The sequence below is a fragment of the Anticarsia gemmatalis genome, chromosome 21 (assembly GCF_050436995.1).
Source record: "Anticarsia gemmatalis isolate Benzon Research Colony breed Stoneville strain chromosome 21, ilAntGemm2 primary, whole genome shotgun sequence".
NCBI lineage: Eukaryota > Metazoa > Arthropoda > Insecta > Lepidoptera > Erebidae > Anticarsia > Anticarsia gemmatalis.
The window spans coordinates 7950307-7974842 of record NC_134765.1 but is presented as its reverse complement, the minus strand read 5'-3'; the positions used below and the strand labels follow the sequence as shown (position 1 = coordinate 7974842).

Genomic DNA, 24536 nt, shown 5'->3' with positions numbered 1-24536 from the left:
AAACACATGGTTATCACGTGAACTGTATATTTTTAAACACGTCACGGTATTTATCACGATATACTCGCTCATAATCAAATCGCGCACCTAAATCCACAAAGATGTAAAGACAAATATGTATTATTTCATAAAAAAAAAATTTTTTTTTTCTTCGTTTCATTTTAACCTAGGATACTAAAACAAATATTTTGGCGTCAAATCCATAAATATCATATTTTGACAGTTGAAAAAATCAATAAACCAACAGACGAACGCGTTTATTGGCTACGACGTATAAAAATGTAGCATTTTTAGATTTTTGGTATATAACTCAAGGACAGAGAATTGAAAAAACCTGTATGCGTATCACGTATCTTAGATGCCAGCTAGTGTATGTGAAAATGATGATCACAATTTAGTACATTACTGCTTTGACGTTACGTGTTAATCACTAAAATCTAAGGGAGAAAACAATGTACAGCATAGTGGTTTGCAAATCATTGTCAACTGTGATTGCTTTCTGACTAATATTTTTTTTTTTGCCGTTAAGTGTATTATTCTACTTACGCCTTTATTCTCTTGAGTGTACAAATTATCATTCATAACAAACGTACGTAAAAACTCGGTTTAAAGTCGTTTGCTGTTGTGAAACTCAGTCATTAACGGCCCATCGTCTTGTTTAGATGTACAACGATGAATAAATTCAATTTATTTTTATTATCTGTTCTATGTGTTAGTAATGTGTGTGCTTATAATATACTTGTGGTGTTTCCTTACGCTTCCAGGAGTCATATGATTTTAGGAGAAGGATTTGTTAGACATTTATTGAAAGCTGGTCATGAGGTGAGTGGAATACTGTATAGAATATAACATACTATTATCATATTACTGGGTTTCCTCTCGTAATGAAATAATTATTGCTGCCTTACTGCTGTGCAAGGCCTCGTGAGAATGGCAAGTTAAAAGTGAAAAAAATATTATTAAATTTAATTTAAGCTAGTTGCTAGAGTAGTTTGGCAATAAATCAATTTAATTTTAATCAATTCAATATTTGAAAATCTGTTAATAGATTTTTAAATTATACGATTTTGGTTTAGTAGTAGGTTTTTTTTTCTTAGGTCAATGTTATTAACTGCGTGTCAAAGAAACTGAATTAACTAATAATTAAAACAAGTTTCTTATTTATTTTAGAAGACCTTCATAAACCAATAAACTGGGGCCTTGAACCATAATACACTTGATTCCACGTGTATTGTATCACTGTAAATTGTAATTTGAGCTTCGTGCTTTAGAGAGCACGTAAAAGTCGATTCCGGTCAAAGACTTCTTTAACAGCTTTGACAATAGGACGACCACTAACAATACGATAAAATTTTAATAAAATAAAAAATCGTAAATAACTGATTTGTTCTCCACGAACAGTTGAAATTTCTCGGCGACAATAAACAGAGCTATCATTGTGTACCATCACGCCATGCCAAGATCTTGACCTTCGTTCAAATAATAACAACAAAAATAGCTGCTCTAAATATGTGATCACATTTCGGTTGTTTTAAAAAATGTTCGTTGATGTGTGTTTACATTACGGCATATTATTTTATTATTATAATTAGATCCGATTGTTTAATACATTTATTGAGGGCATGTAAAGTCCCCAAGCACTTGGCCAGCGTGGTGGATTCAAGGCCAAAACCCTCCCTCATTACGAGAGGAGACCCTTGCCGAGCACTGGGACAATAATCATTTAAGTTTATTAATTATTTTATTTGTTAATAATTAAACTACACTCCGTTAGATTGTGCCCACATTATCAAGAGTTTGACATTTCAAATGTACTGCCAAAATATTTTCTACGGCGGCGTATAGAGGCGCTGAACTGATTTTCATACAACATTTTTCGATAGCTATTCGGTTGTCAATGCTCGATGGAAATAAAGAATCGAGCTACAGTACACGCGCCGAAAATACATGAGTAACCCCCGGTTCCTGTGTACATTTAACGGTAGTTTATCTATTCAATAGCGTTTTTTCATATGAGTTTTAACGCTATTGAATGGATAAACTACCGCTAAACGTACTTCAAAAACCGGGGGTAAGTACGGTTTCCAGCAATGCAATAAACTTAATGAGGAAGAGTTTAATGTTTAATCTTGTCACCTTGAAGAATCTGATCTGATACTGGAGTTAGCTTTCTGAGTCTTGTTTTTTCTTTGGATAGTTCTTCCGTTACTTAATAGGTATTTAACGCTTGATCAGTCACCCATTTAAAATGAATCTAGTCTCAATGATGCTCTGACACTGACACTATGTTGATTTCCTGTAGATAAAGAAATATAAATAAAATAAATTACAATCTATTACTATATCACTGCTGGACAGCTCGTGGCTTAGTTAATTACAGCCGTGCGTGTCGATCTTAGGTTAAGCTACGCTTGCCGAGGTTTTTCTGTGGATGGGTGACCTTAGTTACAACTAAGGACTATGTTTGTACATATGACTATGTTTTTATGTTTTGTTTTGATCATATTAAACTTATTTTATTATAATGAAACAAGTTTAATATGATCAAAGTATTAAACTATTTTATTGTAATAAAAAAAGTTTAATATGATCAATATATTCAAATCTTTGTTAGCTAACGCATTATTAAGATCCATAAAAATATAATAATCAAACCATTGACCGCACTTGACATTCATTCATAGCGACCGCAAGACCGCATCGTAGTCCGTAGATATTATTACGTCATATTAAAACAGATCTGTGTGTCAAGGACGATCGATTGATGTTGTAATTGAATGATAGTTAGATATCTATAACATGTTACACTCATTTACATCGCGCAGTCGAGTAAAAAATATAATATAGTAATAATCAGTAGTTTCCCGCGGCGCTGTGCAATACGTCTTCCGACAAATATGTAAACGGGTGAATGTATATTAAGTATTCGTCACATATATTATTGATTGAATAAAAAAAGACAATAAAACAAAAATGGTTCATTCACTTAAAAAAAAGTTATGTTTACATACACTTAGAACTAGCAATTAAAACTGACTATGAAGAGACTCTCTAGTAAGTTGTGAGACTATAAAAGCAGTTGCGAATGATATAAGTAAGAATTCAAACTATTTTTTTAACCATTTTTAAAATTTTATTTGTACGCATTTTGAAAGGCCAAAATATTTAAACAAGGCTGAAAGGCTTTCAAACAACTTCGGTCAGACTCACCTGTTTTAAATTTAGATTCTAGTCAAAACACAAGTTTGTACTCATGTGATATTCAGGCTCGGTCAAGTACTGCCACTAACAAGTTGGTAAACGTTCATTCATATTCAGCTTGCTTGCGAACTTGAGACATAAAGACGTGTACACTGGTTGTATTTGTCAAGTTATTTACTTGGCAATCATTTTTATTTTTGATAAATTTATACCACATCTCTTTAAAAAGTGTATTTTAAGTTATGTTTATCTGTGGCATCCATAGGTCTTTAAAGGATGAACTGATGTCGATGCTTTTAAACAACACTCCCGTGCTGGGATTATGTAACTAGTGCCTCGATTCTCTACCACTATCGACTACCGACAACCGGCTAGCTATCGAAATTTTGACATTTAGAAAGTACTGCCAAAATGTTTCCTACAACACCCGTCAGAGGCGCTGATCAGATTTTCATACAAAATTTCTCGATGACAGTTCGGTTGTCGGTAGTCGATAGTAGTAGAGAATCGAGGCATAGGTATATAAAATGGGAAAAATGATGGGTTATAAAATGGGATAACAGTTCTATGACTATTGTATTCTCAAAGTTACCTTTCTCATCTGATGGTATTCAACTTGTCTCGGGTTCGATTTATTGATCGAGCGAGGTTTCTCAATATACACACTATAGTAATCCGTAATGCGGTATTTATGATAGAATATTATGGCCACAGTAGTCTCAGTAACATGAAACAAACAACTTAAATCTTAAAAGAACCAGTTTTACATACAAAATAGGTTCTCATAGGTCGCAATTTTGCATTGAAGATAAATAACAAAACGAAATCCAAAACAAACATAACGAGGATACCCAAAGGCACAGGGTGTTCCAAACCATCAATTTGTAGTACAAGGAATGGCAAAATTCTAAAAACGGCACCACAAATGGTAGATGAATACGAAGTGGCTCGGCCCGTGACTTCAAATATTACGTATTCAGTCCTTGTTCACGGAACTTTTCCATTCTGAGGTATAATTTCACTTGTGAATAATTTCCTATGCGTTCCGCTGAATAACTTGACGAGGTCTCTTGTTATGAAAATGTATAAGTTTATTCGGACTATGATATGGTTCTAGGGTCAGTTCTTGCCGGACTACTTATTATTCTGTTTGTAAGTTGCGAAAAAAAAACGTTATGAAAATTCTATCTAGACTTCAATAATTAAGTTTTTGTGGATTGTTTTTAACGCTTCACTGTTTTACTGCTAGGCAAAGGTCTTTATCCAAAATAAGAAAGGGGTTTTATTCTAGATTAAACGATTTTTTTTTCTTTGAAAAACGATTGGTGTATACAAATATGTAACTTGTATTACGTGCCGTTGCTTGGTATAAATCTTTTAGTCTTCTGATTTATAAATATGTTTAATTGTACGATTATTTTCAGGTAACATATATCACTACTTCGTCAATAAAACCCCAACCGAAACTAAAAATTGTTGATGTATCTTCCAATATGAATATCTTTGATATTGGTAAGTAAAAGAAGTCAATTTCAATTACTTTTCTGTGGGTAATAAACTACAACAGACAATAAGGCTAAGTTCATATGACCGCGCGGAGCCGCGCGGAATTTTCGTCCACGCGGTACAAGGTCGGAGTAAACAGCTAGTACTGTCTACATCACCACGCGGTAGCAGAACCGACAAACCGCGCGGTTACTCGCGGTTCAAGAACTAGCGCACGGGTCGGAGCGCGACGCGGTATTGGGCGGTGACCTAGACGATACTAGCTGCTTACTTTGATCTTGTACCGCTCGGTCGAAAGTTCCGCGCGGCTCCGCGCGGTCTTATGAACTATATATATTATGTCAACCAAATAATGTGCCACTGCTGGTCAGGGGTCTCCTCCCGGAATGAGGGAGGAAGCCTTGAGTCCATCAAGCTTGCCGAATGCGTGTTGGGGACTGTGCATACTTTCAAGAACCATTTTAAAGAACTCTCGGGCATGCAAAGTTTCGTCACGTTGTTTTCCTTCACCGTTGGAGCAAGTGATTATTATTTCTAGTCATAGGTGTCTTTCCTCGGGTAAATTAAGGTTATAAAAAAAATAAGAAAAAGTAACTATTTTCAAAGAAAAATATTAACAACAATTATTTTTTCAGAGTCAGTCCTTGATTTCAAAAAGCTTTTGAAGGAAGGCACGTTGTTACATGATTTGATGGAGATCTACGGGATGACAATGTACTTCGCTAATATGACTATAACACATGAGAATGTGCAGAAGTTCATGTTGGAAAGTAACGAGACTTATGACGTCGCAATCACTGAGTGGCTGTATACGGAACAGTATTGTGGGTAAGATAATATTTCTGGTACCTGTACCTCGATTCTCTACCACTATCGACTACCGACAACCGGCTAGCTATCGACATTTGACATTAAGAATGTACTGCCAAAATGTTTCCTACGACACCCGTCAGAGGCGCTGATCAGATTTTCATACAACATTTCTCGATGACAGTTCGGTTGTCGGTAGTCGATAGTAGTAGAGAATCGAGCTACTGATTTCTTAGTAAAACTGCCGTTCGTCATTTCGATAGTGAAGTGTGATTTCAAATTTAAAAATAAATGTGTTGCAATAATTCTATGGAGTAAATATCTTAGTAGACTAATTTGCGCGACTAATATTGGCATTATGATATAATATATTTATTTAGTTATTAATTTGCTAACGTGTAATATCGTTTACCGTACATATTTGTTACACCCAAAGGTTTAGAGTGATATGAAACATAATCTCACAGTTACACATTTTCATACACTGAACCCAGGACCCCGAAGAAGCAGCTACCAGAAATACTATAAAAATACTTATAATACATGTGTTTTTTAGATTTGCTTCAGTCTTCAACGTGCCTTACATCTGGTCATCATCTATGGAGCCACATTCAGCAGTTTTGAGTTTGATTGATGAACCGTACAATCCGTCATATGTCCCAGATCATTTGAGTCCTATATCACCACCTCTTAGCTTTACGGAACGAGTTAAAGAACTATGGGGACTAGCATATGTTAATTTTGTTCGATGGTAAGATTACTTCAAGATTTTTTTGAATTTACATATTTTAATATTTTTATAAGAAACATCGATATGTTACAAGCATTTTTGAATTCAGTCTAAGTATCTATTAAAAAAAACTAGCACGATGATATAGCTGATAATAATAATTAGGGGTTTGGAATCAACAAATCAAATGAGGGTGTTGTTAGTTGAAGAAAAAATACAATAGAAAAAAATACATTCTTTTAAGAAGATGCCCAAACATGGGCATATAGATCTCAAACACATGTTGTGATCCGTACTTCATGGTATAAAAAAATATAGATTTTTTTTATTTTACTTCGGGAAATATCGCATAAAACTAATTTAATTTTACTTTAAGGATACTAAGAGACGCAGACGAAAAGACATTTAAAGATGGCTACGGGCCTGCAGCAACTAAACGAGGAGTCAAGTTACCAACGTTACAAGAAATGAAGTATAAAAGCGCTTTGATGTTTGGCAACTCACACGTATCGTCAGGAGAATCTCAGAGACTGCCTCAGAATTATATTCCAATTGCTGGTTATCATATTGACGATGAGGTTGCACCTTTGCCAGAGGTAAGTTTCAAATCTAACCTCGGGGTTCTTAACGATCTTTGATGATGTCCCGTGTAGCTATAATAATCGTTGTCATAGCTAATTGCTTAGCTACCACGATCGGTTAGTGAAGAAGCTTTAACGCGGTAATTATATGCTGATTTATTAATATTTAAGCTGAGTATCGTCGTGCTTCGGAGAGCACGTAAAAACTCGGTTCCGGTTGCTGTCAAAAAAAAAACAGCCTGTAACATGACAAAAACTATCGAGTGTCTTGAACAACTAAGACCCTATATAGGTTGCTAAATAGTCAACAATACGATAAATAATAATAATTAGGGTAAAAACATAAAAGTAAAGAAATATAAAGGAATAATTAAGTATGTCCTTGCCAAGCTGCGTTAACCAAACTACATCTGCTTCTGTCAAAGACTACCAAATATTGAAATGATATTCAACTTAATATATTTAAAAGAAATAATATAATTGAATTTTGTACGAAAATTAATCTCTTTTCATTGATACGTTCACTCAGTTAACTTAATAAATCTGTTTTCATAGATATAATAATTCTTTCAACCACAATTTTATTTTATTTCAACTATCTTTCTTAATGGATATATTCAGCAATTAAAACTTTGTAGACTTAATTAAAAAAATATTTCAGAACCTGAAAAAAATATTGGACAATGCACCGCATGGCGTCATTTATTTCAGCATGGGCACAATGATGAAAAGTAAAACTATGCCTGAAGACTTTAAAAGAGCCTTTTTGAAGGTTTTCAGTGAGTTAAAACAGACAGTTATATGGAAATTCGAAGAGGATTTACCAGATTTGCCGAAGAATGTCCATATCGTACAGTGGGCTCCTCAACAGAGCATTTTAGGTGAGTTTGAAGGTCAAGATTGGTGTACGAAAATAGATTAAACCACAGATGTCAAAAAAAAACTAATATTTTATAGTAATAAGAGATAGGTATATTTTTTGGAATACTTCCAAATATACCTGAATTATTCCTGATTCCTGAAGTTGCAGGCAGACGTGTAATCAAACCTAAGGTTTTGTGTTAAAAAATTACATACACTGTCGCTCTGATTACGGAAACAAGCATTGTGACTTTAAAATTAAATTTTATTTCTCCTTTTTGTTATCAAAATGAAAAGGTCAATTTTCTGCTATAGATTAAATTTTTCACAGTGTCGTGTAAAGCTGTCAACGACATTGGTTACAACACCACAATACGATTCGTAACGAGCGATTTCGAAGGATTAATGCGAGATAATGACGAGTGACACTGTTTTTACAATTTAAATTTGTTGTTAATTGTAAATGGAGTAACTGGAATCGAATAAAATACGAACATATTTTATGTAACTAAATCTACATACTGTCCCGTTTTTAATGAGTCTCCTAGGAATGTATTCATTAGTCCCTATTTTCAACCATTTTTTTAGCAAATCTCTTCATAATTAGTGCTATTGCAAATTCGTCTCCTTGGCAAGTTATTCTGAGAATAAGGATTCGTTATTTCCAAACTCATGGTCCACGTCCCCGTGATATGCGACCGCTCCAGTAGCGCAATTTTATACAGCCGGTACTGTCGGGTATCAAAAATTTTACATTTAAAATGTACTGCCAAAATAGTTCCTACGACGTCTGTTAGAGGCGCTGATCAGATTATCATACAACATTTCTCGATAGGTTGCCGGTTGTCAATAGTCGATAGTTGCTTAGAATCCTGTTACTGACCGCGAAGCAACCGAGTGCGATCGATGTGCGGTGGATCATTTTAATGGTTAATATGTTTTTTGGTTTATTTCAGCGCATCCAAATTGTATCGTCTTCGTCACACACGGAGGTCTTCTATCAACGACAGAAGCTTTGCATTTCGGAGTACCTATCATTGGTATGCCGTTGTTTGCTGATCAACACATCAATGTAGCCAGGGCCGTCAGGAAAGGCTTTGCCTTACAAGTTGTTGTAAATTATGATGCTCCAACAAACTTGAAGGCGGCTATTGAAGAAATATTAAGTAATAAGAAGTAAGTTAACTATTTATTTTGAATTTAATTTTTAATGGATTTTAATAGTTTAGATTTCATTTCAACATTAAAAGTCTAGTCCGTTTAGTGTCCCTTTGCTTGATATGGGTCAGTTTAATAAGATTAAAATTAGATTACTAGAGGTAGATGGTCTGACCACGATGACCAAGGAGAATTAGTGAGGCTTGATATTTATTTATAAAGTCGCATTTCGGTAATATATCTTTTCTTCAGGAACATACAATTTCTAAAAAGCACTTTAATTTATTTAAAAACGAAAATTCTAATGAAAGAAATCCATAAATGTAAGGTCATCAACAAAAACTTTATCATCATTTTATTTGACCACAACAATATTCCCTTAGTAAGTGACAACGTACAAGATAAAATTCAGCATTCGTTTACTCAAATGGCTATACATAGACAAACAGAAGTCATAATTAAAATGTAACTTTACAGGTACAAAGAAAAGGTCAAGGAACTTTCCTTCATCTACCACCACAGGCCGATCAAGCCTGGAGCCGAGATAGTGCACTGGGTGGAACACGTGATCAAAACTAAAGGAGCACCACATTTGCAGTCCCCAGCGCTCCACATTCCTTTGTACCAAAAGCTGTACCTAGATGTCCTAGCAGCAGTTGTTGTTATACTTTTGGTACTATTGCGGGTAGTCAAAAAACTGTTGGGTAGGTTTAAAAATAACGATGATTTGAAGAAGAATAATTGATCTCATTTTGTTGGTATTTGTTCTAAGGAAGTTTTTTTTTGTAAATAAATACGATATTCTTGTTTTTATGTGTTTTATTTGAGGCATAATATGGGTGTGATCATGACTTTTAAACTTCCACTTTGCATGTTTAATATATAAAATGAGTGCTGGCGTTAATTTCCGTATCCTATTATATTTCAAATATCGGTGTGGTTTCAAAAATTCTATCTTTATAATGTATTGTTCAATCAGATCAACACTAGAACAGTATAGTACTTAGAAATACATAATTCTCTCATTAATTTTGAAGCATGAAATGAAGTTTTATAAAGACTTCTTCAGTTATCAATATTCAAAATATTAAACTGATACTCTATATACTTCAGCTTTGAAAAACTTACGCACAAATTGAACTCTAAATCAAACTATATAAGGTTCAGTATACAACTCTCAAAAGACGTTTTTCCTCGATTTATGACACAGAAAACCGCTCAAAGGGAAACAGGACTGGCTTTATTTAAATCTTTTGTTTGTTTAGGCCTACCAATGTTTTAATAACGACGGGAATCGAACACGTTCCCTTGCGGTTCGTTTAATAAAATAATTTTTAGAGTGTACTTTGTGTTGAGGTCTTTGACCTTCATAACTGTTTGGTTTGGTATTGTTAGAAGACTGTTGATACGTTAATTAAAATCGAAGTTTCATTTATTAGCTTTTCCGGGGTAGGATATTATATATGTTTATAACCCCGGCTCCACACGTTGGCCCCAATATAGGCCCCAACGCTATTCGTCCAACGTGTGGATCTAAAAAATGCCATTGGTCCCAACGTTGGGGCGAGCGTTGTAGTTGGCCGGCTCGTGTCGGTTTCATCAAAAGAATTTGCGCCAACGCTCGCGATCTGACGGGACAGAACTAGTTTATTAAGGTCTCAGCACACATATGGGATCGGAAAGGGATCGTAGCCGTAACGCCTTTCGCCTCGCTGTCAACCAGGCGTCAACCTACCGTATGCACGTAACGAAAGCGTATCAGCAGCGCCTGTACGTCAACTCGGCTACGGCTAGGCGACACCGCGCTTACGCCATAGCACTTGGCGGCGTCTTTAGCAGGCAAGTCGCGGGAGGGGAAAGGGGAAAGGGTGGACGAAGAGATGTGAGCTCGGATACGGAGAGCCGTAAGCGCGGGAATTCAAGTTCGGAGCCTGTTCCGAGGCGAGGCGATTACGTTATTATTCCGATTAGTGTGCGTTGCAGTAGGGAGTTTAATACAAACCATTCTGAACGGCTCGAGGCGATACGATGACGATCCCTTTCCGATCCCATATGTGTGCTGAGACCCTTAGCCAACGTGTGTACGCCTCACCGAGTATGCAGTCCAACGTTGGTACGAGCGTTGGGGCCAACGTGTGGAGCCGGCGTAAAAGTTATTAACTATCTCTGTGCCCGATTCCATCGAGATATGTATTTAATATACCAGTTACATTAGCCGTGGTTGCAGGCTGAATGGGTCCTGAAACGTTCTAAGGTTAAATGCGTGTTTGCGTTAATTCCTGTATTTCATTACGTTATAAACATGCAACGATAGTGTTTAGGTGTTATAGTTATTTATTTAAAATATACTCACTCAATAGTTTTTTTTTTTATAACATCAGGAATAAGCATTGAGAGAACATTTGTATTTTTAACAGGTAATAGAAGTTTCAAAAAAAAATAGTGGATACTATCAAAGCAAAGAGAAAACTTATTCATAATTTTGTTTGTATTGTTTCAATAGTACTAATTATTTTAGATTTTCTACGAAGAATAACGTTCATTAAATTTTTTTACGTTCTCAGAATACCTTTCTTAACATTCTTGGAAAATCCATAATTAGACAATTAATTAAAATAGAATATCATAGACGTGCTATTTTACAAGGTATAGGTAAAATTTAATCATTTTCTTATTATAGAATAGATTAGTAGAATGACGTACTTAATTCCGGAGAAATCCATACATACATAAACAGCATCACTTATGTGCTCGAAAGTAGAGCCATAGGTATATGAAACACACTCGAATCGCGTTCCGCTATTTATAAGGTTCGTCCCATGTACTAAGAAGCGATTGCTGTATTTTTTTTTACAGGCACGTCACCACATTCTTACCTAGGTTAGTATAGCTATTTACTATTATAAAAAACCTAATTTCATAATAGCTTACACATTAATGTTGCTATGGCATTTTAAGTAAATATGCTTCTATTTTTATCACAAAAACATATATTTTCGAAACGCTATTTTCATATAAAACACAGTTATTAAATTCATCGCTATTTTGTTACCTATACTAATAATAAAATGTGCAAGTCTGTCTGTCTGTTTGTTATGTTTTTCATACAAAACGCCGGGTAGTAAAAAAGGTATCGTAACATCAAAAGATTACCGTACGTAAGACCCGTAGTTCAATTTAGTATTGAAAGCTGTTAGTATTAAACTGCTAAAACGAAACTATTTTACATTAAAATACTTAGTTGAAGACCCAGACTCCAAAATTAAATACGGAAAAAAATTTTTTTACAACAAAAAATACAACATTCAGACGGAGCTATGAGGGTTAACTAGTTGAAAATATTTATAAAATTTATTGGAAATTTCCATTTGATTGCACAGATTGCTGATACAAAGCCAGATTAAAACACTGTGTGTAAAACAACTGAATAATGTGCTCTCACTGATCGCGATAAGTGTAGCTGTGAAATATATCTATCAGTGTACTTAATTCGACTGTAAATTTATAAATAGAGGATACATTTTTTATCACAATTGACAACTGGGAATTGAATATTGATAAGTAGGTAGTTGTTTGGCTACATTTCAGAAGTTAACCAAGTTACAGATTTTTACTGTAACTCCATCCACTAGATACATACTTACCTGTTACTTAGTTAACTGGTATCAACTAGAAGCGTAAAACTAGTTTTGAGGATCATAATTGAAATGAGATAGGGTCTCATCCATTTGATCAAATAACTAGCTTATGCGAACAGCATTATCCGCATTGTTCTTTTTTTATAAAAATCGAAGCTACCTAAGGAACAATTACCGTGCCAAATGGTATCCCGATCGATTCAGTGATTTTGCAGTCAAAATTAAAACAATATCTACATCAGTTATGTATTCATAATTTAAGTAGGGTTTACAGTTAATCATCTTAAATGTTCACACATATGGTTTAAGATACAAAACAATGACAAACATCCAAACAGTTCGCATTTATTACATTAATAGGTAGACTGTCACGCGACCCAATGTTTGTTCATAAAATTAGATTTACTATGCATGGGCGGGGAGTTCGCTACATGTTTAGCTAATACGTTTTATTCTAGACAGACTGATATTTAGTCTAGAGTTAAAATCCTAGTCTATTTGTACCTAAAGTTTGAATATAGATTATTTAGATTAGAGTACTATTGCGCATTATAATATGATAAAGAAACTTAATGTCTTTATCCCTTGCCGTTGCAAATCTAGCACAGATGCCAAGCTGATTCAAATGAGTACAGTTGTTTTGATGTAAAAGAAGGACAAACAAATAAACACTCTTAATATTAATATGAATTGCAATTGATAGCCGAGTGGTACACGAATTCTCTGCCACGCAGGCAGCAAGACCTAAGTGTCTTAAAAACTTCTCACAGTTATGTGGGTATCAAAAATAATAAAAATTGAGAAAACATCACAAGGAAATCTTCAAAATAAATTGACAAAACAACATCACGAATATTTGAGGTATGAGAGCAGTCTCTATGAATAAAAAATACGGTAAAAATATGAAAAATACATGGAAATGATAAGCCAAGAACGAAATCTATAGGTACATAATTTCAATTTGATGATCACAAAATGAAATATAGAACTGACGACCTTTTAGTTTCTACCTAGAGTACAATTCAATAACTGTTATAATTCAACAATAACTAATTATTATACCGTATTAAATTAATGTCTACATTTAAATGTCCCACAGGTGATGTTCACTATAATTATTTATTATCAAAGTAACCTTTCACGTTGTCATGATTTTATAGCTATATATTAATAACATTTAAATGAATTATAACTTTGTGACGTTAGTGAATTTAGTGGCCAAATCCCTTCAAAGCATGTCTTTGAAATTTATCTTAATCACACACGACCCCATGTAACGAGCACTAAGGAGAAGAAAAAACAGAAAACGTAAGTGCATTCGATTTCTAGAAAATTAAATACCAAAGTATGTGATCTTCCTATTACAAGGACTCTTTCAATTATCGTCGTTTAGACAAAAAGTGGCAATGATGATATAGGCATATACTCCATAAACATTGCTTCTATAAAGCCCCTTAATCTTCAAGCATCGAAAGATCGCCTGATCCTAAACTGTACCTTAGGGAACACTTAAAAGAGCTGCTCATATGCGGCGCATTAAAATTACAATAAAACCTCTCATTTCAGTACGTCGATTCTCTACTACTATCGACTACTGACAACCGACCTGTCGTCGAGAAATCTCGTATGAAAATCTGATCAGCGCCTCTGACGTGTGTCGCAGGAAATATTTTGCCAATACATTCTAAATGTCAAAATTTTGATACTCGACAGTACCAACTGTACAGAATCGCGCTGCTGTAGCTCAATTCTCTAATACTATCGACTACCGACAAGCGGCCAGCTACGACGCCCGTCAGGGGCGCTGATCAGATTTTCATACAAAATTTCTCAATGACAGTTGGTTAGCCGGTAGTTGATAGTAGTGGAGAATCGAGCTACTGATGACATAAACCTTGGGTACACCGAGTTCCTTCGATAGCCACTTTGATAAACAAAGCAATTTAGTTCTCACCATTTTGAAACAAAGTTGCAACCAAAACGGCACCATATTATGAGTTTTGATAATGAGTTTCAACTCATTTGCGGAGTAAAAATGTAATAAGAATAATTACAGCTGTCTCAATTTGCATACAACTGTTTGTAAGGTGTATGAACTCTTATTTTGTGAATGATAGTTTCTATGTTAATTTGCATTCGCGAAAAGCTTCAGACATGTTTAAAAATGCTATATTTTGCAGACACATTGTTAACACATTAGTTGCACGTTTTATAAGCAATGATAAGCACGAAACTTGGATTAATCAACCGAGGCCGCGTTGATTTTCTATGTGGTGTTTGGTAAAAATAAAATTTTAATAGTGTGGAGTTCAATTGTAGCTGTAACCGTTCCATTTATACCGATAATATGACAACCTATTTAGGTATGTACATTGTACGTATTTTCGATACTTTACCTATCTATACTAATATTATAAAGCTGAAGAGTTTGTTTGTTTGAACGAGCTAATCTCAGGAACTACTGGTCCGATTTGAAAAAATCTTTCAGTGTTGGATAGCCCATTTATCGAGGAAGGCTATAGGCTATATATCATTACTCTCTGACCAATAGGAGCAGAGTACCAGTAAAAAATGTTACAAAAACGGGGAAAATTATGACCCATTCTCTCTTATGTGACGCAAGCGAAGTTGCGCGGGTCAGCTAGTTAATTATAACAATTGAACATCCAAGTACTTCTTACTTATTGCTGCTGCTCTCCTATTAGTCGTAGCGTGATGATATTTAGCTTATACCCTTCCTCGATAAATGGGCTATCTAACACTGAAAAAAATTTTCAAATCGGAAAAGTAGTTCCTGAGATTAGCGCGTTCAAACAAACAAACAAACAAACAAACAAATAAACAAACTCTTCAGCTTTATAAAATTAGTATAGATATAGTAATATAGTAATAGTATATAGTATATATATAATATAGATTATACATACTATTATGTAAAAAAAGGAATAAATTACTGAAATTCAAACTGCCTAATTACATTTACAGTATTCATAAACTAATGAACAACTACAAGTAATTAATAATAAGCGCGTAATGAGCCTGACAGAAAAAGCTGACACACACAATGTTAATCTAGCTGTTTGGTTGTAATTAAAAACAAATACAATAATATAAAATATGATTAATAATGTTTCTTTATTAGGATTTCATACTAAATAAAGTATAGGCATATAATATATATACTAGGTAAAGTTCATCGTAAAATATTACGAAAACAAATACAAAATAACTATGCTTTCGGTCCCTTAAATAATTAACTTATATTCCATATATCACAATTTCTATAATTGTGAATTAAAACCAAACAAACTCATTTTCCTGCATCATCATTGGAAAATCAAAAATATATTCTTCATCTTAAAAACCATAGAAATTCCGCTCACCGGTCGGTAAACGATCTGTGGGTTAAGCAAACCTTGGCGCGGTCATTCCATAGATGGGTGACCGCATAGTGGTATTAGAACAGGGCGTCTCCGTGCTTCGGAGGGTACGTAAATAGTCGGTCCCGGTTGCTGTCAATTGAGATAACAGTCGTTGAGCCACGTCAAAGGCCTTCGGTCGGTTTGAAAATCTTTGACACTAGGTTGACCACTAACCATACGACAAGAAGAAGAAGACTGTGAATACTATAAAGAATTACTCTTGTGCGATTATTTAGAACCAAAATAAAAATATATTGTTGTCTTTTACCCTTTTGATGTATGTAGACTAGAATATATTGTATTTTACAGCTTAGGATAAAACTGATTCATAAATGAACCACTGAAACATATAAAACAATATATCATTTTTACCCAAAGTAGTAAAAAGTAGATATAGAATAGATAAAGAATATCAATACCACAGTAATCTATACAAATATTATAAAGATGAAGAGTTTGTTTGTTTGTTTGTTTGAACGCGCTAATCTCAGGAACTACTGGTGCGAATGGAAAAAATATTTGACTGTTGGATAGTTTATTTATTGAGAAAGCCTATAGGCTATATAACACCACGCTTTGACCAACAGGAGAAGAGTACTATTGAAAAATAATACAAAAACGGGGAAAAATATGACCCATTCTCTCTTATGTGACGCAAGCGAAGTTGCGCGGGTCAGCTAGTTGTATATAAAGAGTATTCTCTACAGTTAGACGAAGCTTTCGCTCTAAAAATCTTACTAAGAAGTGTCGTAGTAAATCGGGCGGGCGCCGCAAAAGCCTTTCAATATTCAATCAAAATAAAGAATTCTAGGTTTTTTACATACTTACTTTTGTACCCAACATAAAAGGACCTTCCATTTTGCGAATGAACACAAGACTTATTTATTGTGGAATGAAAATACGACGCTGTATTGAAACTGACACACTTTCATCATAAGCTTTTATTTTGGACGAAAAAGTTTACAATGAAATTTGCCTTTGATGTAGTCTGGGTTTAATCAATTATATTGGTACGGACTTTACGTCATTGTGTGTTTACCTTTATTAGTAATAGTTTTATATAAATACACGTACCATTACTATTAAATGTAGTTAGGTATTGAAATTGGTTTAGTGCTGGCAAGCAAATTTATATCACTTGCTGTAACTTAATCATTATGTTTCTAATTAATAATGTCTCCTAATCTTTGGAACCATTTAAGTGTCTACACTACCATAGCATTCATGATGAAGGTTAATTTTGATTTTCTTAGTCTCTTTACATACACATATAAAAAAAAATAACAAAATACCTACATCAAAAAGAATTTCACATATAAATTTTGTACAAGACTCAGAATTGGGTCAGATTATTCTAGAACGACGACAAAAACTAGTGTTGCCTAATCTAAAGCCGAGACAACTACTTCTCGTCGGCTTCCATCAAGCCGGGCGTAAGAAAATCTCTGAAAAACTGCTGATAAAACTTTACACTGCTAATCGAAGGAAACTTGCTTCAGTACAGTCTAGCGACGAGGCTTGGCTTCACAAGAAATATTATTCTCTTTTGTGTATATTTCTATATTTTGCACAATCTAAACATAGTTTTTAAAAAATGCTGTAGTTACTGTGTTTGTTTGTATATTGGAGGTATCCAATATTGACCGTAAGAAGTTTCTGTGAATGCTAACTACGAGATCTATTGCTCGATTTGAAACGTCTAAAATATAGTCAGGATTTTCAAATCTCTTTTAGGATATTTTAAATTATTAGAGCTATTGATTTTGGTTACATACCTTTTATAATATGTCAAAAGGTTAATCATTTGTAAATTCTATTGTAAACAGCGTGTGTATTTCATACACTCTGACTCTGTCTACAACATCCGTAGATGTATTAGTACCACAACTAGTAATTAAACAGCTTATTAGGCTCTACTTAAAGAACAGTCGTGTATGGCTTCAAACTTAGCTTTACTATACTATAACACTTATCTAGTTATAGAAATATAGATTATTTCCTTCTATAGCAGACTATAGAAAAGCGGTCGTTTCAGTACATCCAACAAATAATTTATAAGCCAAATCGCTTTTATAACGCCCACGGGAAATCTTGAGGTAGTTTTTTTGACCACGCGGTAGTTTAATTTTCTATTCGAGGTATTATAATGGTATTAGTGCAGGTAGTAAAGGTATAAACGAGTTATACATAGAAGTATAAAAAAATGTTTTATGGAAATAAGTATTTACAATATTTTGGTTGAGTTTATAATTTGGTATACTACTATTAACAGTATTCTGTTTTGGTTTATAGTATACCAACGTACCTGATATAAAGTACACTAGCGATCTGCCGCGGTTTACCCCGGATTAACCTTACTAAATTATACACTTATACTTTACCATACCTATTGATGAAAATCGCAAGAAAAATTGTAAAGTTTTTATCCAGTTTATCCCGAACTGACAGACAGACGCAGATAAAGGACTTTATTGATTTTCAAAACATATGTTGGAAAAATATATTATAATATTTTCTAACACTAAGATCAGGGTTATTCTAGAAAAAAAATTAAATAAAGGCCAAAAATAGTGTCTTATTTTAGAGTAACTTTTCCAAAGCATGCAGAATTATAATAAGTATTGACTAAACTGAGTCCGAAATAATTCAGTAACTTTTATTTACAGCCAAATAAACTTCCAAGAAAATCGTTGCATAATTTAGCCAAGTTAATTAACTATTTCAATCATAATTAGTTGGACTAGTAATTGGCTTCATTCTTAACGAACTGTCGATTGAACGGGGCTAATTAACACGTTTAGTAATTAAACGAGGCTAATAGCCAAAGGTTCTTGTCGTCAAAATTAAATGGTTACAGTAGCGCTATTTTCTTCCACTACCGGCTAACGTATTGATGCTATCAAAAATTAAATAAAAACCTGATCAGCGCCCCTAGCGGGTAACGTTAGTACTAATTTGTTAGAGCATTTTAAATGTAAAATTTTTGATACTGGTTAGTACCGATTGTAGAGAATCGCGTCGGTGGTTACTGTAGGTTATTAGACAATTATATTATAGACCTTAGAAAAAAAAAATATCAGCTTAAATAGTACATTTTCATAAATAGTCGAGTGGCCGAAATAGGGGATGACATTATGTATAGCTAGCGGGTCTATGCTAGTCGGCAAGCGATGACAGTCGCAGTACCTAAGTCATTTGAGAGAATTACATAAATATTTAAGTCAATACTGTCTTATTTTTGGTGCCGTTTGAAATTTGAAGAGGCACTTGAATAAATATTCAGCATAAATTAAATCTAAAACCAAAAATATAGATATAAATATAATGTAAAGTGTAGGGAAAAGAGATCGAAAACTTCAAAACCAGTACGTAATCAAACAGTTCAATAACAAAAAGATGCTTTGGAGATGCTGGGATTTGAACCCAGGACTTTCAGCATGCGAAGCAGACACTCTACCACTGAGTTACATCCCCGGTGAAATTCTGGCCGAAATAGGCATTCACAATGAACTACTAACACGCTACTCACTTCATTCAGCATTGATACAACTGCTTGAGCGTGTTTGTGTGACCGCAAGTGACACGTTAAGGCGTTCCGTGCCTCGGAGAACACGTTAAGCCATTCATCCTTGTCTTTGTTGCAACATCTATGACAGTTGTTACGTGTAATAGGATATTAAATTTAAATACGAACGGTTTGTTTTAACCAAGATTTTTATTTAGTTTATCGGGGCATCTACAATTGTACACCATACATACATATATTCTAAAGGCGTTTGAATCGCTTGGCAGAATATTTGTATGAAATATATTATTTTTGTTTTACAAAATACTGGTGTTTTACACATTAAGTGGATTTGTTTACGTTTAAAATTCATGGCGAAATTATTTTCAGAGGTAAACTTGGGTATTATGAATGCATACATGCCCTTAATAGAGATATTTAGTAATATGCATTGAAATTTTATCATCTTTATCTATCCAAAAAGATCCTTTGACGTCAGCTAGTTAGGATAGACTTTTAGTTGGAACATTTTATAAAAACCTCTGTCACTATTCTAGAAAAGTAAAAAGCACGTGTTTTTCATCGTGTATTTAGATTTTCATTTTTATTCCTCTCAATCATTTCAATTGTAGAGAATTTAACATTTGCTCCAAACTGACATCAAAGTTTCGACATTTCCCGGTATTCTAACATTTCCTCGAAAGCTTGTATAGCCGTATTTAGGTGGTTAAAAGTTCACAACACACCACATCCCCGCTTTTTACTGTTCCTCTCATTATACAAAAACTAAATCCGTCCGTTGTTTGTATGTTTGTAAAAGTCCCCGCGACACAAGAGCAATTCTTAGTGCGGGAGTTGTCTTTTAAAAAAAAAAAAAAAAAAAAGAAAAATCGTGTGTTTTTATGTTGAAATTTTAATGTACCCTTGACCCAAAAAGACCACTTAAAACTTTCATCTTTTATTTGAGAACTCTGGGAAATTCGGCCTATTCTCCTAATTTAAGTTGGGTACATGAATATTAAATGTACTACTTTGTATGATCGTCCTTGATTATGTATGTAGTAAGTTTTTTTGTTAGGATTATTTAAGACGTTTTTGCTAATATACTATATGCGATATCACGACCGTGTCCCTATGTATGGGGGTATGTAGAAAGTTCATTTATAAGACGATTGCGAACACTTTATCATAATCATTCATAACGTGAAGAATATTTTGTAATATTTATTTATACTTTGGACTATTTGCAAGAATCCTTGAAACAAATTGTTCAAGAATTACATTAATATGATAAAAGTTACAGGCTGACTAATTATCCCTTTACTTGTCGTCACTTTTGTAGTCTCTCAATACCAGTCGTAACATTTGTAAATATTATTGCAGACTGGATATATTGCAAGTGCAAAGAAGCACACACATCCGTAAAACACACATTCTTTCTTCAAGAACACTAGAAAACAGCGAACAACATACAGTGCAAGCAAAAATCCGCGCTCATTAGCCGCACATACCTTACAAAGATATGTAAATGTCCTTTTTCTGTGACAGTAGCCTACCGCATTGCAGCAAGCGCTATTGGGAATAACGCAGCGGTAAATCACCGTGGTCTCAACACTGAAGCTGTTTGTACAACTGGTTGAAACATCAGTTCAGATTGAGGCGACGTCCATCAAAATACGTGAAGTGGTTTGTTTGAACTGTGGATGAATGTTGGAATGCTTTGGTTTACGTTTCATGTTGATAGTTGTGGCTGTATGCAGTGTCTGTTCTTTGATATCTTTGATAGATTTACTTATAGGTATGGGTAAAAAGTGCCGTTAGCCTATCTTTACGATAAAAGCAAAAACAAAAACGACCAAAGTGGGTTCGATTTCCACACGGATCAATTATTTGTGCGATCCACAAATCATTGTTTCGGGTCTGGTTGTACGAGTCCGTGTCCGTTGTTTGTTTGTTTGTAAAAGTCCCCGCGATACAAGAGCAATTCTTAGTGCGGGAGTTGTCATTTTTAAAAGAAATAAAAGAAATAAAATCAAATTGAGGCCAAAAGCCACCATTTCCATTTCAGTTCAATTCACTATCATCACACAAAAACAGTCAAATGAAATCAAAACTTCACCAGCTATTAGTGAACGAATAACACAATAGCCAGCGTGTTGCCGTGACGTGACACGTCACGTCTCTATTGCTGATTCGGTTCACGCGTCACGCACTTCGTTAAGCCCGTAATTGAAAATAGCCAGCCCATTTTGGTTTTTTATTAGGACTGTCTAGTGAATCGAATTTTTGTTTTTATTGACACGATATTTTGTACAAAAGATAGAGTAGAAAGTAGTTTTACTTCTTTCTACTTAAACATTTTTTTTTTAACGAATTTGCACTAATAAGTATAACGAAAGAAGCACAGTGGTTAAGGTCGCTTTACTGGAAATACGGTTGTGGGTTCGATTCATGTACCGAAACAAAATATGTGCCATCCACACGCTTTGGATTTGGTTATTATTAGATTTCATTTACTATTTGTGAGGTTAGACTCTTAGTGCGAGAATTTTCCGTGATTTGATATAAAATAAAAAATATACATCGACATACAAAAATGTCTAAAACTTGTTTATTTTTGTAACAAACTATCTACTAGCAAAAAGAAAACGCGATCACAATACAATATTATTTACTCAACAGCTTTGTTGGACGTATTGCCCTTGTCTCAACAAAGGTCATTAACCTCTTCCACCTAATGTCATAACCATCAAAAAGTCACTCAGTTAAAAAACAGCAACATTACTTATAAATCAGTAAGTGCAGAAGACTGCCAGTGACATTCTCATTTGTCAAAAAGTCAAAAGCTATTAGAAGTTAACAACTGTTTCGATTATTTATCAAGTCAACTAAAAAAATTGCCCTTGAATATTATTTTTTAAAGAGACTACAAGACTGACTTTGTATTTATTATTTGTATGAGTATAAACTGTGTCTGACCGATACTGCAACTGTGTATCGTGATATTTTTGGTTTAATTCCTGGAACAAAAATTATAGCTGAGTTTTCCGATTGTTATTCGAAAATCAGCTTAAAGTTTTTTATTCTGTTACAAACCCAGGATAGAATTTAACAATATTATGAACACCTATAATGCCTACCTTGTAAAATAACAGCCATTACTATTACAGGAGGCATATGAACTAACAATATCGATTGACTTAAACAAAGTACAATTATTTACCAAAGGAAAACAAAACCAGACCGCTTGTTTCAATACAAACACTTAGTTCAAACAAAATAATGGTACCAAAGGAAAAAGTTAATCAATTAAAGCGCCCTCTATAGTTTGTTTTGTGAAACAACATACAAACGCGACCGACAAACAGACTGACGTAAACACAAAGATATATAAAAAAGCAAATTAATGTAAACAGTGATTCAGTATTCTAGTACTTACACAGAGTAAAAGGAATGCAGTGGGACAATGATAAAAGTATTAATTTGCTTCCAGTTAGCCTTGTTGTCGCCTACTCTAATATAACAGTTTTGTTTGATATAACTGTCTTTCATAAAAAGCCTGCAGAGTATTATACATGAGCATTATACACAACCCGGTTATACCATACTCCCCAATTCAGTGGCAATTTTAAACTGCATACATAATAATATACTGAACCAAAATACTATGAGTAACTTATTTTCAAACTGAAACTGAAACCAGCATTACCTTGGTACTAATAAAAATTGAATTAGGTATGTAATTAATTGAAAAAGAATTGCATCATATTTTTCAGTCTGTTCAAACAATATAATTCTTTGTACCACGGCGTACTTTTATTCTGTGACTCGTCTATTTTCCTTATCCTATACAAACACTCTGAGACTGAGCATAAAGTACAAACGAGATAAATCAACATGTCTATACTCTGAACAAAATGGAGGGCCAATCAAAAATGTTTATTCATTTTAATGAATTCAGCGCATTTTTTACAGTCTTTTAAGCTGTCGTAGAAGCTAAATAAAAGGATGTAAATGTATTACGCTTTTATTTCAAAGCCTTTTTGGCTTTCATAGATTTCACTGTATGGTTATTCCAGCGTTTTAGATAATAGAGTAATCCAACGCAATAGCTTTTAGTATAATGTTATCATGTGTTAGCGTCCCATAATGAGACCAATAGCGGGATAGTTCAAACTTAAGGATAGTAGATAAAAAATATTTTGACGATTTCAAATACTTGTTAAAGTTTATGAAATAAAGAATATTTGACTTTGACTTTGACTTTGACTTACCTTTGTACACAACGAAAATAGTTGGAAGTGTTGTGATAAAACTGCATAGTCATAATAATAGTGTCATCACCGTCGTGATCATGTTCATTTTCAGCTTTATACAATAATATGTATACACAATAGGGCCACAATAGATCCTATACATTTTATTAGGTATAACACACAAGAACTATTGAAACAACAAGATTCAAAAATTAAAAATGCATATTCCAACTTATCTAAATACACTAAACGGCTTACATCAAGAGTTTACGAAAGGAAGCCATGAACAGCTTTATAAGAGAAAACTGAATAAATCGAATCAGCTGTTTATCGGCTTCCGTTAGTAGTATCTCCAAGAACGTGTTATAGCAATGCCGCTGCCGGGAGCAATGAAGTAGGAACTTGCCTTTATACTACACCTGCACTTTTGTATCGCACCTGTTACCAAGTAATGAGCTGGAAAGCGGGGAACTATACGATTTGGTGTGCTTTTTAAACCGGCTTCCAGATCGTTCTTGCTATTTTTTGGTTATTGAAATTTGAATGCCATATTCAGTGGAAAAAACATCAAGGAGCCAGATTCTATTTAAACCATGTTTTATCTCGATATATGGGTGTTTCAATCTTTTATGTTCTTGAATGCAATTGAATAGTTTCGTGGAATAATGTCTTTTTCACTTAAAAATGTACTTGTCACAATGATTTACTAATTAACCGAGCTGTTAGGCAAAATACTGACTATTACGACGACGACTTACGACTTATTTGTAATAGTGTATCGAACCTGACTTTTTAAACTAAGTATTTATCATATTTACTGAAATAATGCAAACTAATATAAATTTTCTTTGAAACAGTAATCGAAATA

General features: G+C 34.0%; 1 protein-coding gene and 1 non-coding gene across 2 annotated transcripts; one reads left to right on the top strand and one right to left on the bottom strand.

Annotated features, from left to right (window-relative positions):
• Positions 1–624: 624 nt before the first annotated feature.
• On the top strand, positions 625–9656 carry LOC142982004 (UDP-glycosyltransferase UGT5-like). The gene is made up of 8 exons (XM_076128230.1): positions 625–822; positions 4626–4713; positions 5343–5535; positions 6074–6268; positions 6624–6843; positions 7490–7709; positions 8646–8865; positions 9325–9656. The coding sequence occupies exons 1-8, from the start codon at positions 673–675 to the stop codon at positions 9590–9592; spliced, it is 1554 nt and encodes a 517-aa protein (XP_075984345.1). The 5' UTR covers positions 625–672; the 3' UTR covers positions 9593–9656.
• Positions 9657–19309: 9653 nt separating this feature from the next.
• Positions 19310–19381, bottom strand: TRNAA-CGC (transfer RNA alanine (anticodon CGC)). The gene has a single exon. It is a non-coding gene; the product is annotated as a tRNA-Ala (tRNA).
• Between the last annotated feature and the right edge of the window lie 5155 nt (positions 19382–24536).